This window comes from Schistocerca piceifrons, chromosome 5 (genome assembly GCF_021461385.2).
Source record: "Schistocerca piceifrons isolate TAMUIC-IGC-003096 chromosome 5, iqSchPice1.1, whole genome shotgun sequence".
Lineage (NCBI taxonomy): Eukaryota > Metazoa > Arthropoda > Insecta > Orthoptera > Acrididae > Schistocerca > Schistocerca piceifrons.
Genome location: NC_060142.1, coordinates 671,526,596 through 671,544,874, shown reverse-complemented (window position 1 = coordinate 671,544,874; position 18,279 = coordinate 671,526,596). Strand labels below are relative to the sequence as shown.

General features: G+C 43.2%; 1 protein-coding gene across 1 annotated transcript in view; it reads left to right on the top strand.

Annotated features, from left to right (window-relative positions):
• LOC124799191 (homer protein homolog 2) overlaps nt 1-18,279 on the top strand; it is a 222,853-nt gene that overhangs the window by 74,055 nt on the left and 130,519 nt on the right. The window contains exon 2 of the mRNA XM_047262726.1: nt 4,627-4,783. Within this exon, the coding sequence (XP_047118682.1) occupies nt 4,627-4,783 (157 nt within the window). The remainder of the gene's footprint in view (nt 1-4,626; nt 4,784-18,279) is intronic.

Here is an 18,279-nt window from a genome sequence, read left to right as displayed (position 1 = left end):
ATATCCGTGCATCGATATGGAAATGGCAGTATCGAGCGCCGGTGTCTTTATTTATTTATTTTTTTTCGCACTTTTCGGCAAATATTTGAAACTGTTCCTTTGAAACTGTAGTAAACATAATTTTACTTTCACTTTGTATAAGAGTCTTACTACTTGAATTTTCATCACGTCCGTACTTTCTCTTTGACTGTTTGAAGCAAGTATAGATGGCTCAGAGTAGTAGTCCAATTGCACTTGGTGGTGGGGGTGGGGGTGGGGGTGGGGGTGGGGGGTGGGGGGTGAATGGAATAACAAAAATGGTTCAAATGGCTCTGAGCACTATGGGACTTTACATCTGAGGTCATCAGTCCCCTAGAACTTAGGACTACTTAAACCTAACTAACCTAAGGACAGCACACACATCCATGCCCGAGGCAGGATTCGAACCTGCGACCGTAGCGGTCGCGCGGTTCCACACTGTAGCGCCTAGAACCGCTCGGCCACCCCGGCCGGCGAATAACAAATTTCCTAGTGTGAAGAAATAACACACTGAGATTGCGTGAAGAAAAAAAAAAATAACGCAACTAGTGTGCTACTTCTTCACATCAGCAAGCTTCAGAAACAGTTGCTGAAAATGATGAACAAAAATCTAAATGACAATATTGGTCGTTGTCGTGGGCGGAGACTTGTTAGGAGAAATTGTGACGTAATCGGATTCCCGATATTTTAAAAATATCCACAGTCCTAGTTCTAACCACACACACCTGTGGGGGTCAAGCAATTCCTCAAGAGTGCGTACGTATCCGATCTCGCTATTCGAGGTGTTAGTTAAGTCAGCGATTTAATCTGTACCTTTAAGTTACTGAAATATTACTAGAAAACTTCGTTGATGTTTCGGGCCATATCATCATCATCATCATCATTATCATTAAATGATGTGGCCTCTTCGAGTCGTGGGTTCAGGTAGGCTTTCAGCAGTCTTCTCCAAGTGGGACGGTCTTGGGCAGTTCTCTGCCAGGTGTTACCAGCGACTTCTTGATGTCTTTGTCCCATCTGTCTGGTGGTCTTCCTCTAGGCCTCCAGTGCTCTCTCAGACTCCACTCCAGTACTAGCTTCGTCCATCTGTTGTCTTTTCTCCTTGCAAGGTGGCCAGCCCACTGCCATTTCAAGGAACCTACTGTCTCTAAGATGTCGTTAACCTTCGTCACAGACCGGATGTCATCTGCCCTTTTCCTATCCTTTCTTGTATAGCCCAGCATTGATTTCTCCATGGCTCTCTGTGCTGTCCTAAGTTTCCCTTTTGTAAATGCCGTTTCAAAGGGACTGCCAGCTGGTTAGAGTCCAGTCAGGCAGATACGTAGACGGACACCAACTCACTGCGCAGCTTCCAAATTTGTCGCATCTCGCACCACAGCCCGACTATCAGCGGGCCGATCTTAGACAGCAAGAGTGGGTACAGATTCTTCAGTTAGCAAAAATGGAACTTTTCATTTATAAGAACGAGCCTCGTGACACAGATAAGAGTTCAAGAAACAGTTTTAATCACTCTTCTGCGACTTAAGTTCTGCCGTGTGAACACCTCGCAGACGAAGTGAAAGCATAAGTTCACAGTATTTCTGTGCTGGTTTAGATAAGAGTACACGTAACTGAGAGACGCACTGAAGGTAGTAGCGGATCATCTACTGCCTGCTGTCACTCCGGAAGCACTAATGGTGGTCTCTTATTGCCAATACTGCGCCGACACTGGGATTTCAGTTGACAACCCGCCACTCTTGCCGATACTGTCATTTTTCCTCAGGGCAGAAAATCGTTAATACTGATATGAAGCATCCTTCGCTGTGAACAGTACACAATACATTGAATGATCTTCGATAACTATTGTCACTATTCGCCATGCCTTCTTTAATAGTGCCACAGCCATCGTAAGAATATGCACGACCTCAGTACACTCACACCGAATAGCAGACGTGGTTAATTTACGCACATAAACTCATACTGAAAACATTTCGCAATTTTTGTCCTTGACAGTCCATTCCTGATTTCGGAAGTTTCAAGAAGTTGCGCGAGTGTTTACATTAAGAGAAATAGCATCGAGATATTCATCAACTATTCATTATCTTTTTAAAAATAAATGAATAAACAAAATCCATTATCGAACGGTCATACATTTAGCCTGTTACACATACATTTGACCAGTTGCTGGCACCCCAGTTGTCAGCGACCGAAAGTAGGAGCAAACATACGGAGGAGACTAGGGAGCAAGCAATCTGGGCTCTTCGTTTTCAGTGAAGAGTGGTGGTAATTTTCGAGATCGCTTCGAACAAATGGGCCAGGAAAAAGCATCTGATGCACCATCTGCTGCAAGAAAGAAGTAGTAATGCTTTAGTCAAATTTTTCTGTGATGATGTGAGAAAATGTAGTAGTAAGTCTTTTCCTTACGTAAGGCGTCAGTAAGGGTAGTTTGTGGTTTTTGCTATTTCTTCCATGGCTGAAGTTCCGCTAGAGTGAAGTAAACTGCTATATAAAATTGTTGCATTGCATTATTATGAATGATTTTATTGTAATGTGTTCTGTTTGCTGTTTTAAATCGTTGAAACAGTATTGTTCAATAGATTTTGTTAGTTGTAACACGTATTTTCCTCGTTGTTGAAAAAAATGAAACTGTGAAATTATTACAAAAATTTTATAAAACTATGATGAAATGTCAATAAATGTTTCAAGTAAATAATTTTCCTATCGTTTCTACTTGGGGTGTAGTAAAATTGTAGATATTACGTTTTAATAAGAATTGCTTGTAAATTAAAATTATTGCTGATCTAGTTCTTTTTCCTTTGTCGCCCAGTTTTCTCACCCACAATGGTATCAACTACACTGGTGTCCAAAATTAAAGCAAGAAAACGCTATTTCCCGCTCCTGTGTGTAATTCGCTATACAATCATACAAACTGTCTACGCATGTCCGTACGATCGTGTTCAACACGGAAATGGCATTTCGGTCAACAGACAACCACGCCAGCAATGACGTCAGGGCACCTATGAGGGCGGTAGTCTTTGCAGGGTAGTCCCACATCCACGTGTATACAGTCACAGACGGTGTAGTATGACACAGAGAAGGCGTCTACCTTACCAAACGGTTTGCGGTGGAGGGCCGTAGGAAAAATCGAAGCAGAACAGTCGCAAACTGATGTGGCCTGATGACTTAATGTGAATCATTCTGTTGTTCCTCGGATGTGGCGAGACAGTTTATAGAGGCCGAAAATGCATCTAGAAGACCAGGGCAGGGCCGACCGTGTGTGACATCAGAAAGAGAAGACCATTATTTGGCACGACGGTGCCGGCTTAGTACCGCACGGCAACTGGCATCCGACATCGCAACATCCACTGGACGTTTGTACCGAGGTAAACGATGACAGAAGGCTTCAGCAGAGTGGCCTTTATTGTCGAAGACGTGCTGTATGTGTGCCTCTAACGCGTATTCGCAGAAGGTAACGGCTAGAATGGAGGATCAACATGCCACCCGGACGGTCGAACAGTGGCTCTGTGTTCTTATCACAGACCGATATCAAGAAGAATCCCTAATGGTATGGGCCGGGAGTATGTTGACCACTCGAACACCTCTTCATGAAATTGTACAGGTGAAGATTTAACTGCTGTCAGGAATCGTAACAAGATCTTGAGGATCTCATGTGCGGTTGTTGCGGGCCCAGACTTCCTGTTGATGGATGATAATGCACGACCTCATAGAGCACGGTTGGCTGATGCTTTCTTGGAAACTGAAGATATTGGACGCACCGCGTGGCTCGCGCGTTCTCTCGATTTGACTCCCCAAGACTTGTGAGCAGCTGTGCAGGAGGAACGGCCGTCATTGCGTAAACGTGAAATTGATGACATCATCCACAGCATGCCCCGTCGCTGTCAAGCCTTCATTGCTGCCAGAGGTGGCCACCCCCCATACTGAGCACATTAACCAGTTGTCAGAGTGGGTGTGTAAATCCGTTAAGCTGGGGAAAAAAAAAACGAAGAAAATTGTTGTCGGCCGTTATGCATGTTGCAGTTGTTTACATTACGTATTCTTTGCATTGTTTCTACTTTTCTGTCATCTGTTGATACTGTTTTGTAGCAAAATAAACACAGCCTCGCAGAATTTCGGTTTGTTGCTGTAATTTTGAACACCAGTGAATTTCGTCTCACTTTCATGTGCTGTTGTAATATTTAGTGGAAGAGTGTCCTATGTCGTCCTAAGGCGTTCAGTTAGATGATAAAACGCTATGTAGCAGTCGTCGTCTTTTGAATACGAGCCTCAAGTAATCTGGTCGTCGTCTGGTTGCTAAACACAATACAGACAGGTGACTTCCTTCAAGCTATGTCTTTCGTTTCCCTATCGCTCCTTCACCAGATCCAGCGACTCGTCGGTTGTGGCAGCCAAGTGCGTTAGCGAGCGTACTCCGTTTGTTTTCTGGTTGCTGGCACCCAGTCGATAGTGCGTAAGGTGTATTAGGTACTCGTATACAGTAGCCATTTAAGAAAGGATTCGCGACCTTCGTCTACGAGAAAATAGGAGATTTTGTTTTCCCCGTTGGAGACAATGTGCATGTCGCCCGCTGCTGTATCAGTGTTACTGACGGCCGCCTGTTTTCGTGTGTTGCAGTGAGCAGCCGATCTTCTCGTGCAAAGCGCACGTCTTCCACATCGACCCCAAGACGAAGCGCTCGTGGATCTCGGCGTCCAGCGCGGCGGTCAGCGTCTCCTTCTTCTACGACTCGACGCGCAGCCTGTACCGCATCATCAGCGTCGAGGGCACCAAGGTGAGTGGGTAGCGCGGCCGCGGGAGTAGCGGTGCAAAGTACCCACGTTTCGGCATTCGTCTGGTCTCGTTTATAACAGGTTTTTATTTTTTATTAGTAACCGGACAAAAAAGACGTAAATATCAGTTAACCGTAGTAAACCTATTTTTAAAAAACGAGTATTTTTTTCGTAAAATTTCCATTACCTTGAAATACTGCGCGTTATTGGAAATGAGGAACGCTGTCATTGCTATTTTAATAACAATGCCGACAGAAGCGAGCATTGGTACAGCATTGCTGAGACAATAATGTACCTGTTACCACGTGGCGTGGTCTGTTGGGTGGTACGCGTGTACAAGGCGAGTGCAAGACTTATTCCATCTGGTAATATGGTAGTTTCAAGCTGTCGTTGACGGACGTCGGTTGTATTACAGAATGACTCCATACCTAGTCTGGAAGTATTTTATGAAGTGCCGTACCAGTGAAATACAGTGCTCAATTTCCTTTAAAAGATTAAGAACGGGAGGAACCACAACAAACTAGCGACGCCGTACAAGGAGAAAACTTACGACTTAACAGTTTATTTCTAGTTTACAATAAAAATTAAAAGTAGTTAATCTATTGCCTCTGTCGACGTAATATGCCTTTATCGGCTTGTAGCCCCTGAAAACGAACAAATGAACACGAAAAATGGAGTTCTTCAAACTCCGTTTTCACCCTTTAGCACTGACTGTTCCTAATGCCCAAATAACGTTATGATCCTCGATTACAAAATTATATTTGAGCAGAATTTCAAAACATTACAATCGATAGGAGAATACTGGAGATATTTTGTAGTATTCAGCCACTTACCACTTTTTTAGAGAAAAGCAGCGAACGGTGTAAGTCTTCTTTTTATTTGCCACTTTAATTTAGTATTTTGATTCTATGTATCTTGAAACTGAGAGAGCCAAAAATTTTCAATTTTTGTTCAGTTTATCAGCGCCGTACGAACGCAAAGAAGACAGCGAAGAGTGGATGAAAGCGACAGAAAGGGCTTCACAATAGAGGTAAAGGAAGTTCGCATTTTGTGTACTAAAATTGCCCTAATTGGTCAAAGTACAACACAGAAGGGATTATTCCTTCAGGTATTGAAATTCCCCATGCAAAGCACCATCCGAAGCGTAAGGAATTAGTTCTAAACAACAGCGTTTGGAACAGGACACTGCAGGGAAGTAGATATTCAGCAACTGATACGCTGAGAAGGTTGAAACCACTGTTACGTAGAGGTAAAACAGTGGCAACACGATAAGTAGCTGGTGCTGATGAGATAACAAGGCGGATATTTGGCAATCAATACATAGACTAACGTCGTATCACAAGACTCACTTTGTAAATATTTATGGAACGACAATCCTAAGATTTGTGCCGACAGTGAGCGAGGTGTTCCGGATGCCAGACTGGGATCGCATTCATGATCATGATGGACCCTGTCCGGGCCTCTTCATCCGGGTTTTGGGGTTTCCATGATTTTCGTGAAATCACACGAGTGGAGATCATAGACGCTTCCGGCGGCAAGTCTCTCCTACCATTATCTGGACTATAGGAATTAGCCCAGTTAACGGAGGCCAATAAAGGTCGAATTGAGTGAAAATTAGTGTAGTCACAAATTTTTGTACAGTGGTAGGAGGGAGTGCCATGAAAAAATACAAAAAAAATCCCTACTGGTGGTGGGGTAAGAGCGTGAATGTGGGGCGTTTGGAGGTTCTTAGAATAAATGAAAACTGCGGCTTCTAGCGAAAATGTTTCCCATTACAAAATTAAACTATATTGAATTTCCTACAAAGAAGGTTCTATTCACTTTTTTCTCCAGCAATAATAGTTTCGCGTTACAGGGGATGGGAAAATCGCATATTATTAAAAATAGTGTTTTAACGGTGTAAAATTAATGTTTATCTTTAAATGAATATGGTTGAAAAAAATTATGAAGTGTGTGTACCACATCCAAATGCAGTAATGCCGTATTAAGGAATAAGTGTGTGCTAGGGGTGTAACAAAGTAGCGGGGATGGTGGGTGGCGGAGGGAGGGGGAGTGGGATGGTGGCTGGAAGCGCGAGGAAAGGTAGGTCTCAGGATTGTGTTGGTCCTTCTTCATAGATCTCCAAACTGAAGAGCGAGCGGGCGGTTTCCCGCGCTCTCTATCCCACTACGTCACAAGAAGCAACTTCAGGGCGTTTACCAAACCTTTACTGATTCTTCTGCAGTTGCCTTATGAACAGCAGGCGACACAGTGCCCAGACATGCCCGGGGTGTTTATTTTCCACAAAGTACGTTAACACTAAATATAATACAGATATCAGTTGCTAATAATACTAATGCAAGGAACCCATTTGGGCAGATTATATTTGAATCTCTTAATACTTTTCTTATACATTGCTAGAGGGGAAACCGATTTTTTAGTTTTAGCGTTCTTCGGGAAAAGCCACCTCCCCAACACGAGTGCTGCTCGCTTTTCAGTTTACAGACAGACAGACTGACTACATCTTTTCCTGTCCAGTTCTGTCATTTGAGTAGACAAAATAATTTCAATGAGATTGTGTTTATATATTAGAATTCTTTTCAGTTTAGAAATTGCGTATTCATCTGCATTTAAGCGAGCTTTTATGTAATGTATGTTTCCGTAAACAAGGATGAGAAGTGATTAATTTGTATGTATGATATCGTCAGTGACCTATTTAGTGTTGGTGGGAAAGGTATTGGACAGCCAAATTTGGCCCCTTGCATCTGTTACTGTCGCCAGAGATTTTTTTTAACCATGTTGTAGACACTTGTTGATGAATTAATAAGTAATCAGAAAGTTGGTGCACTTTTATCTGACCTTTGTGTTCTGGTAGACTGCATATAACTCTTTCATTCGGCAAATGCTTTGCAGAGTGGGCTGCGCTGAGTGCAGCAACTTACCACCCATCCACAGCACATCTTGCAAGGTGGGTGGCAATATATCTAGTGGAATACGACTGATCATTTTCAAATATAGAACAGTAATGCAGCCGGCCGAAGTGGCCGAGCGGTTCTAGGCGCTTCAGTCCGGAACCGCGCGACCGCTACCGTCGCAGGTTCGAATCCTGCCTCGGGCATGGGTGTGTGTGCTGTCCTTAGGTTAGTTAGGTTTAAGTAGTTCTAAGTTCTGGGGGACTGATAACCTCAGATGTTAAGTCCCATAGTGCTCAGAGCCATTTGAACCATTTTTTGAACAGTAATGCGTTGCTTGAATTACGCTGAAATACTCAAGTTGCATAACACTTAGGCGATATACTCCTGTTGCTGTGGGAGTCAATTTAAGCCTCTGGGCGAGCTGAGACTGGGGTGATGCAGTTTATACCCATTATGATGTGAAAAGTATTCCATCCATTGATAGTGGTAGCAATGAAATCAGCAATTTTGAATGTATCCTACTGACAGCATGGTACACTTGGAACAGGCTCTTCAGTGCAGTAGACAGCTGTCAGCTCCACTTGTTGAGCCTTTTTTTTTTTACATAACAACTCGCTTAACTATTTGAAAGAATTAATCATTTCATAAACTGAAAAGAACACTATCTAAACACGACCTCAATGAAATTATTTTGTCTACTCACGAGAGGGAATTAGAGAGGAAAACTGAAAAGCAAACAGGGCTCGTGATGGAGGAAGTCGCCTTTCCCGCAAGAATGGTGTCGACAAACTGATCTCTCGTTGGTAGAAATGGGTTCTTCGCCGGGTTGACTTTGCTGAGAATAAAGACGTAGAATGTTGATGGCGTAGAATGTTGATGGCGTAGAATGTTGATGGCGTAGAATGTTGATGGCGTAGAATGTTGATGGCGTAGAATGTTGATGGCGTAGAATGTTGATGGCGTAGAATGTTGATGGCGTAGAATGTTGATGGCGTAGAATGTTGATGGCGTAGAATGTTGATGGCGTAGAATGTTGATGGCGTAGAATGTTGATGGCGTAGAATGTTGATGGCGTAGAATGTTGATGGCGTAGAATGTTGATGGCGTAGAATGTTGATGGCGTAGAATGTTGATGGCGTAGAATGTTGATGGCGTAGAATGTTGATGGCGTAGAATGTTGATGGCGTAGAATGTTGATGGCGTAGAATGTTGATGGCGTAGAATGTTGATGGCGTAGAATGTTGATGGCGTAGAATGTTGATGGCGTAGAATGTTGATGGCGTAGAATGTTGATGACTTTTGTTTTATTGAAAGTACGGTAAGAGTGTTCGCATAAAAAAATCGAAGTGCTTACTTCACCGTCGCGTCGAGTGGCCGCGCGGTTAGAGGCGCCATGTCACGAACTGCGCGGCCCCTCCCGCCGGAGGTTCGAGTCCTCCCTCGGACATGGGTGGGTGTGTTGTTCTTAGCGTAAGTTAAAGTTGTGTAAGCCGAGGGACCGATGACTTCAGCAGTTTGGTCGCTTAGGAATTCACACACACTTTAACGTTACTGCATGCCCTCGTACTGCTACAACGACAACAACAACAACAACAACAACAACAACAACAAGTACTACTACTACTACTACTACTAAAATCACCAGAGGAAGCGACAGAATTCTGTTGTGCGAGGTACCCTCCTGGATTATACGGACACTTACTGATATAAAAGTCTTGCAAATTATGTAAAAATTAAAGCTGTGCTCCGTCCGTATGTTGGTTTGGTCACCACTGTACTTTACCAGCCACGATGACATTGAATGTGGTACGCCCAGCCTTCCTCAGACACATTCAGCCAGATATTTGGGAGAGGGAGAGGGGGCGGGGAGGGGGTATCGGCTGCATTTTAACGTGTACTCGAAATCACGACCCAGCTTCGCATTTTTCACATTAACAGGTCATTGCCAGAGATGACAGATGCTATAATTGGGGAAAAAATCCACAGGCGATTGAATGTGCAATCCCACGCTTTCGTCTTATCTGACACCCATGAACAACTGAATCTCGCTAAAGATTCTTCTATCACAGTAAAATGTCAGGAAACGGTTTGCCGGTGATTTCTACGTTAAGGGGGGTAGGACGTCAAACGGGCCGACTTGGAACGGGAGAGGCATCACAGGACATTTTAATTTCCACTGTCTACACTTTTACAAATAGATTCATAAAACTTTGTCAGCATGACCAGGAGGGATTCAGAATTTACACTCACAGCAGTGGAAGTTCGAAAACATAACAAAATAAATATTTTTTAAATGTGAAATTTCATCATTTTTTTCACTTTCATTTGTTGCTATACGCACACTTTTCTTCATAAGTAAAAGAGATTCTTCGGTGAACTTTGCACAGCATACAAACCATACTCAAAGGTGTATGAAACACTAGAATTTTCCAAATCTATTAAAAACTGGGGTAAAAATTTGTTTTTTCGAAACATGAACTTTAAAATATAATAGCTCATTCATTTTTTTGTAAATTAAATAAATTCTAGAGTTTCGTACTCCTGTAAGTATGGTTTGTGTGCTGTGAAAAATTCATCGAAGAATCTAACTTATGAAGAAAAGTGTACGTATAGCAACAAATGCAGCCATTAGTAAGTGAAAAAATGATGAAATTTCGCACGTAAAAAAAATTATTTTGCTATGTTTTCGAACTTCCACTGCAATGGGTGTGAATCCTGAATCCTTCCTGATGATGCTGACAAAGTTTTATGAATTTATTTGTAAAAGTATAGACACTGGAAATAAAAATGTCCTGAGATGCCTCTCCTACTCCAAGTCGGCCCGTTTGACGTCCTACCGCCCCCCCCCCCCCCCTTAATACCTTCACGATGTTCTGGTGGAAACCAAGTGTATTCTACCATGCATTGTTGAGACTCTCCTATCGGACGACGGCTGCAGGCACAGTATCTTGTACAGTGCTGGGAGATGGCGCCTATTCCGTACCAGTGTGGCATGTCGGACGTACGCCAGTGGCGCAGTGCTGTGTGGGGCTGCCAGCCGCAGACGGGCAGAGGGAGCCCTGCGACCGCGGCGCTCACCTCATTACCCAGTAACTAACCGCGTCATGTTTATGCAAAGCTCTGCTTAATGACGTGTGCTTCCCCTCCGTGCTGCCTTCCGCTCAGGAGTACAGCCGCAAAGCGCGGTGCAAGACATGTGGTACCGTTCTCTTCCTGTCAATCTACATTTACACGATTACTCTACAATTCATACGGCAATGTGTGCTAGGCACCACTTTAAAAAATACATCTCTACTGTTACAAGCGACGTAAGAGTTGGCTGCCTATTTCTGACTTCTTGGAAAATGAACGGCTGTGGACGAATTTTCATTTATGATAGACTATTCTAAAAACGGAATGTTTATGAAGGCTTGATATTAAATTTATTCGTTTGATGGATGTGCAGAACTATTTCTTCAAAAAGTTGTACAAAGATAACTGTTCAGCAGATTTCTTCGACGCGTGGTTTGGGGTTTTACGAAACATTACCAAAATCCATTGACATTAGCGGCACCTGTGAGCGAGACACAGAGGGCTTCATTCGGAAGTAAGTATCCAGGCTTTATCCGATGGCGTTTCCCCACGGTTCCTACCGCCAATGTCGTGTTCACGGGGCGAGTGACAGCGCCACGGCCCAAAGGGAAGTGAGCGTGACACACCTTGTCGCTCGCTCCCCCCGCCCCCTCCCCCCACTATGTCTGGCTTGTGCCTGACATAGGCACCCCGCCGATCTCTGCCAACACCGAAAATGGCCACACTGCAGCCTGCGCTAGTCTCGTGTACTGAGCTACCGGAAGCTCTCGAGGATTTCAGGAGAACTTAACAAATAAAACACTTTATGCGTCAGTCACTTGTTTATTTTGCCACTACGTGTTTCGATGGTTCACACCATCATCTTCAGGTGGAGAATTGTTTATTTACACAGCTGTTGTTGGTGAAGAGTACAGACATCTTTTTACAGGAGCAGACCTAGGTTCAAATGGCTCTGAGCACTATGGGACTCAACTTCTGAGGTCATCAGTCCCCTAGAACTTAGAACTACTTAAACCTAACTAACCTAAGGACATCACCCATGTCCATGCCCGAGGCAGGATTTGAACCTGCGACCTAGCGGTCGTGCGGTTCCAGACTGTAGGCCTAGAACCGCTCGGCCATCCCGGCAGGCGAGCAGACCTTGGGCAGTATATGTTATGTTGCGTGTTTTGAGGTATGGTAGAGGTGTAAAAGTTCTGCATTCTACTGCCTGATGTACGTCTTCTCCACTGTACATAATGTTATTTGTACACTGTAAACATAATGTACAGTGGAGAGGACATATAGCAGGCAGCGGTATGCAGAATTTCAACCGCTCTACCGTACCTCAAAACACGCAACATAACCTGCATTGCCCTTGATCTATGTGAAAATACGTCTGTACTCTCCACCAACAATAGCAATATAAATAAACAGTACTTCACGAGATGATGATGGTGTGGACTGTAGTGGCAAAATAAAAAAATGACTGACCCAAGAACTGTTTTACTTGTATTTATTAACAGTCGCAGCCCTGTTAAAGCCGTCTCTTACGTGCAAAGTATTCGTCAGGAAAACTTTATCCGAGAGGGCTGGTCGATTTCTGTGGTTCCAGTCGCTGTCCTCATTTTGGAGTACAGCTGTGTTGTCCAGGAGAAATACTTTAAAACATGTGCGAATGAATTTCCGGTCTTCCGAGAATAGCTCCGTGTTTGGAAAGCACGCCCGCCTTGCCTCCGCGAAGCACGCCGCCCCGATACGCGATGTGATTGCGCCGCAGCTAGTGGAGTACTGTTTACCCATTCCTGAGCAGAGGCACACGTGCGTCGCGTCAGCGTATTTGCTTCCCAGTGTCCACAGGGACAGAAATGTCGCCCCTGTGTTTGGCGCTACCATATATCCTTCGGCTTGCTAACCAACTATTTGAAGTCAGCAGGCCGGTTTTGTGGCACCTGAAGCTCGCATTTTCTGTTCGTTGTTACAGTAGTATATGAAAGTATTTTGAGACGTGGCAGTTCCTGCTGCTTTACTTTGCTTCTTGTGGGAGGTTAAGTCTGTGAAAATACTTCTCACCTTTGTTACAGTGCCGTGTACCTTCCGTGGTGTTGTTTCGCCGTGCATCACCAGTTTCACATATTTAAACTGTGACTTGACGTCTTGTATGGCAGAGCCGATGCCATTAGCACACGTACCACACATGAGCGATGTCTCTAAGGTGTGGAAACATACGTTGCTCAAAACTACTTGTGGAGAATTATTTTTCCCGAATTGTCGACGTCTGTTTAGGACTTTAATTTCCCGAGTACGGGTTGTTTAGCATTTACTTGTTCTGCTCCTCAAAATGGAATTCTCCGCACCCACTCAAAACTCGTGCTGGATGCGGAGTCATGAGACAGATATTATGTTGATACTACTTGCTCGAGGTCCCGGTCCGCCGAAAAACCAATGGCTGTCAGGAACGTGCTCTGTACTTTTGTTAGGTCCAGAATGCAGTAGGTGCCGTAGCTCAGGTTCATGGTGTCGATACACTTTTGTTTGTTATCTTTGTTTCCCAACAATAAATGTCACACTCTTTTCAAAGATAGTGTACGACGTAACGTCATGCTGTTACCTGTGATGAAATGAAACCGTAGATGGCCATAATTTGCCACCTTATCGTATGGAGGTTTCGTTCTCATTAGTTCGGAGTAGTGTTCACTAGGTAATTGCTAATAGAGAGTAGCAGGTTTTTAAAGCAGTTGTTCGATGGTTACTATGGCATTGATGTCCCTCCTCTTTTTTTCTGGTTCATAATTTGCTATATGACACTGAGATGAGATGACGAATTTAATGTATATACGGGGTGGTTCAGCTGCCTGTACCGCTCTCGTTTTATGCAACCCGCAATGTTATAGCCGTCTTCATAAAGCTAACCGTGATTTTCATATTTCCTCATTCACTATATGTAAAAGTTAGTCCTGCACTAAAAATTAGCAGGACATTTTTGTAGGAAATTTAACGCAGTTAAATTTTGTACTGGGATACAGTTTCGCTGGAGGCCACACTTTTCGTCTTATTCAAGAAAAACCACATAAGTTACCTTCAAACGCCCGCCATTCCACACTCATCGCTCACCAGTCAGGATTTCTAGTAATCTTGTTCATGACATTCTTTCCTAACACAGTACAAAAATTCCCAACTGCGCCAACTGTTCCCGATATTCAACCTTTTTTGGTCATTGTTGATTGCGCAGTTACGCCACCAGCATAGTCGACTACCAAGTTAACGTTATTAATTTAAACATGCCTATGAGGGTAATGAACGAAAAACGACTTTTGTAAACGTCACGCTAAAACTAATTAAGTTGACAGTTCGATCCAAATGTTACCGTAAGAAGCCCAGTAGTTTCGTAGTCAGAAGGCATGAAGAATACAACGATGCAAATGTTTGTTTTATGCTGTTAAAATTCACGTAATTGTTAGGGAAAAATTTACACAAACATCAATTTTAAAATGTGTATGCGCTGGACTAAGATGGTGACGTATTAAGGCCAGTCAGCGAATACCGGCAAAAAGATCAAGTGTAAGAAATAATTTGTGCGGTCGCAAATATTTGCACAGTGGTAGGAGGGAGTGCCATGAATGACATCCTAGAAATCCTGACCGGTGGGGGCTGCATGTGAAAATAGGGCTGCATTTCAAGGTCACTTCTGTACGTGTTGTTTGAAAATTCAAAAACTGCGGCCTGTAGCGAAAACGTGTACCACTATAAAATTTAACTACATTAAATTTTCCAACAAAAAGGTCCTGCTCATTTTTTTTCTGTAGGACTAAGAGCTTGCACGTAGCGAACGAGAAAGTACGAAAATCTTGCGCGTCATTTATCAAGGCCAGCTATAACATTGCGGGTTGCATAAAACGACAGCGGTAGGGGCAGCTGAATCTCACGCTATTAATTTCATACAACTGAGGAATATTTTTGTTACTAATACGCCACCGCCAGGGTCAATATTCTTTCCTGTTTTAGTCTAACACGTCTCGGAGTTACTACTACAATTCTGTTTTTAGTAACTTTTTTTTAGGGGGGGGGGGGGTTGTTTCATCTACTCCGGTTTATCAGCTTCGTTTGGACAGGAAATTATGATGTGTTTCATCGTGGGCAAATAAAGGTGATAACCTGAAGCAGACGTAACGCTCCGAAACGTTAATTTAGCCATCTAAAATGGAGTCATACCGGTAGTAAAGGAACGCGTTAGACTAACAGGAGAATAGAATACTGTTTACGGCGCATTACCAACAAAAATCTTCAAAATTCGGAGACTAAGGTCGCGGATAATCTTTGACTAAATGTCTGTTAATATCTTACAAGTGACCCTTTGCAGTGTTTCAGTTCTTCGGGTATAGTTTAAACGGCATCACGTAGATGCCAGATAAGTTTGCAACCGTAGTATGACCGTGGTTCACCTCGCTGGATGGGTTTGTGCACGTAGCGCTGGCACATTTTCCCACGCTCGTACGAACGGGTGCTGTAATTGTGGATTATGTTACACCGATAAAACAAGCGAGCGCTAATGAAGTTCAGAAATTATCTGCTTCCCATTTCGATGTTTTTCGTGTATAATTAATGGCGCCTGCGGTGGTATTACAAAGATTACGTCTCGCCGTGTAATGAGGACCGATGTGGGACGTAGGCAGGCCTGTGCTGTCTTGCATATGTTCCACAAGTGCCGTCCCGGTAGAAGGAGGTACATTGTTACATTGCCATTGTGAGCTCTAAGGTTTCATCCTTGTGAATGTATCAAAAAGAATGAATCATTTGTATTCTCTCTGGCTAAGTTAGTTCTTTCATTAAATTTCGGGTGACGCCCCGTTATTTGGGAAGCAGAGATGGAGAAGATGTATTTTGGTTATTAGCATCACCTTTTTATGGCCACGATGCAACTCATCGGCGGATAATTACGTTATTGCAGTACCTGTGTTATTCCGAATTACGATGCAATGTTCATTCGGACATGCATGAATGAAAAGGGCGCGGGGGAAGCGACTTTCAAGAAAAAGTCTCCCTTGTGCGGGAATATACATAATGTAAGAGTACAGGCTGTAGACACATGGTTAACGACATACGGAAGTTTGGATCTCTCAATAGGAGGGAAATCACAGTTAAAGTCCCGGTCCGGCAAAAATTTTCAACGCAGTCATTCCATTATACAGCTGATGGTTGCCCAGCTCTGAAAAAATTGAAAAACAACAAATCGCCTGGTATAGACAATATCCCATTCGAACTTCTGAAATCTGGAGGAGCAACACTGAATCAGGAGTTGTATAATTCTGTTTTCAACATGTACGAGCAGGATAAAATTCCTACAGACTTTGAGAAAAACATATGAACCCCATTCCAAAGAAGGCAAATGCTACAAGATGTGAAAATTATAGGACGCTCAGCCTAGTTACTCACGCCTCTAAAATAGCAACCTCAATTATCCTAAAACGCATAGAACAAAAAGTCGAAGCTACACTCTCCGAAGACCAGTTCGGATTCCGGAAAGATAGAGGAACCAGAGAAGCAATATTTGCTCTAAAACTAATAATAGAGAAACGACTAGATAAGAACCTGACAACATACATAGCTTTCGTAGATGTAGAGAAAGCCTTTGATAATGTTAAATGGGATAAGATGTTTGAGGTACTCAAAAAAGTAGGAATAGACTATAAAGATAGAAAAATGATATGAAACCTGTACAAAAACGAGACTGCCGTTATCCGTGGACGGAAAAAACAAGAAGAGGTGCAGATACGGAAAGGTGTCCGACAAGGTTGCGCACTATCCCCTGTTATCTTTAACTTATACATTGAAGAGGCGCTGAAAAAAGTACGGGAAAATTCACAGACAGGTGTAGTAATTCATGGCCAACGAATAGATATGATAAGATATGCCGATGATATAGCTGTCCTGACTGAAAGTGAAGAAGATCTTGTAGTCCTACTGAATAGAATGGATAAAGTTATGGAGGAAGAATGTAATATGAGAATTAATAAAGCAAAAACAAAAGGAATGGCATGCGACAAAAAAGATCAAGTGAAAGTCCAAGTTCATGTAGGCAATGAACTGCTTGAACAAGTTGATAAATTTACTTATCTGGATCTGGGCAGTAATATTACCAGGGATGGAAGGAGCCAGGCAGAAGTGAGAAGTAGAATTGCTCAAGCAAAGGCTGCTTTTAACAAGAAGAAATACATCTTAACATCAAAGAGCATCAGCCTTGAAATCAGGAAAAGATTTTTGAAATCATGTGTGTGGAGTGTGGGTGTGAAACATGGACTCTCGGGACAGAGGAAGACCAGAAGCTAAATTCTTTTGAAATGTGGTGCTATAGACGCATGCTCAGAATAAAATGTATCGACAAGGTCACAAACGGTTCTGGAAAGAGCAGGTGAGAAGAGAAGCTTCTGGAGTTTCATTGTTAAAAGAAGAGTGCAATTTACAGGCCATCTATTAAGACATAAGACTCCTAAACACAATCATAAAGGGATATGTCGAGGGAAAAAGACCAAGAGGAAGACCACGACTGAGGTACATGGATCAAATCATGAAAGATGTGGGATGTAACACCTATAAAGAAATGAAGAGAAAAGCTGAAAGACGCACAGAATGGAGACAAGCTGCCATTGTAGCTGTTGCAAGCCAATCCTTGCATTGACCACGACAGAAGATGAAGGTTGCCCATATTCGCAACTGCGAATACATTTCATTATAACTCCGATGTCGTATTATTCATCAATTAGATGGCATGAACGTGCACCTCCCGTTGATAACGCAGGTGTAACCGCTACTCATGCCCGTCTGCATGTTGCGTAATGTAGGGCACAGTGGCGCGATATTACATTTGCAGCACTTGGTACGTTGTAGACCCCAGAGACGGTACATGGTCCTGGCTATGTCTCGGCTGTACAACACTGAAAGGTATATCTGAGAAGGAAGCCAGATTTTAAGCCTGTTGAGCTCACCAAATGTACTTGGCGTCAAATGTAAACATATAGCATGAACACAACCCTCACCATCGAAAATAATTGTTTTTATTGAGGCCGCTTGCTTGCACGCAGCATTTAGACAGCCTCGTCACAGGCAGGTAGGCAAAAACTATGGCGAAAATATTTGACAACACAGATTAGCAGGGATTTACAATAATCCACTTGGAAACTCTTTGTGTGACATAAGGCGGAAGCATAAAATAGGTCTTGCCTTGCGCACACTCTGTTGGAGGCTAGGCTTGACTCAGTTTCAGCTGAGCACTGAGTACTAAGCCGTTCGGCGCTCATCGATGCAGTGACTGTGTTCTACATCATGTGGTGGACACAGCAGTGCTGCAATGTAATGGATGCATTGGGACTGGCGTTCATCACTTGGAACTGCTGGTACTATAAAGAAGTCCTTCCCAAAGGTTTCTAGTTCCCGGCGCCATTAACGTAAGAGAAATTATTCGTGGCGTCCCAATCGAAAACACAGGTCTTTCTAACGCAGTTGATGCGATTAGGTCAGTTAAGAAATATAAATATCAGTGAAACACCCATTGAAAT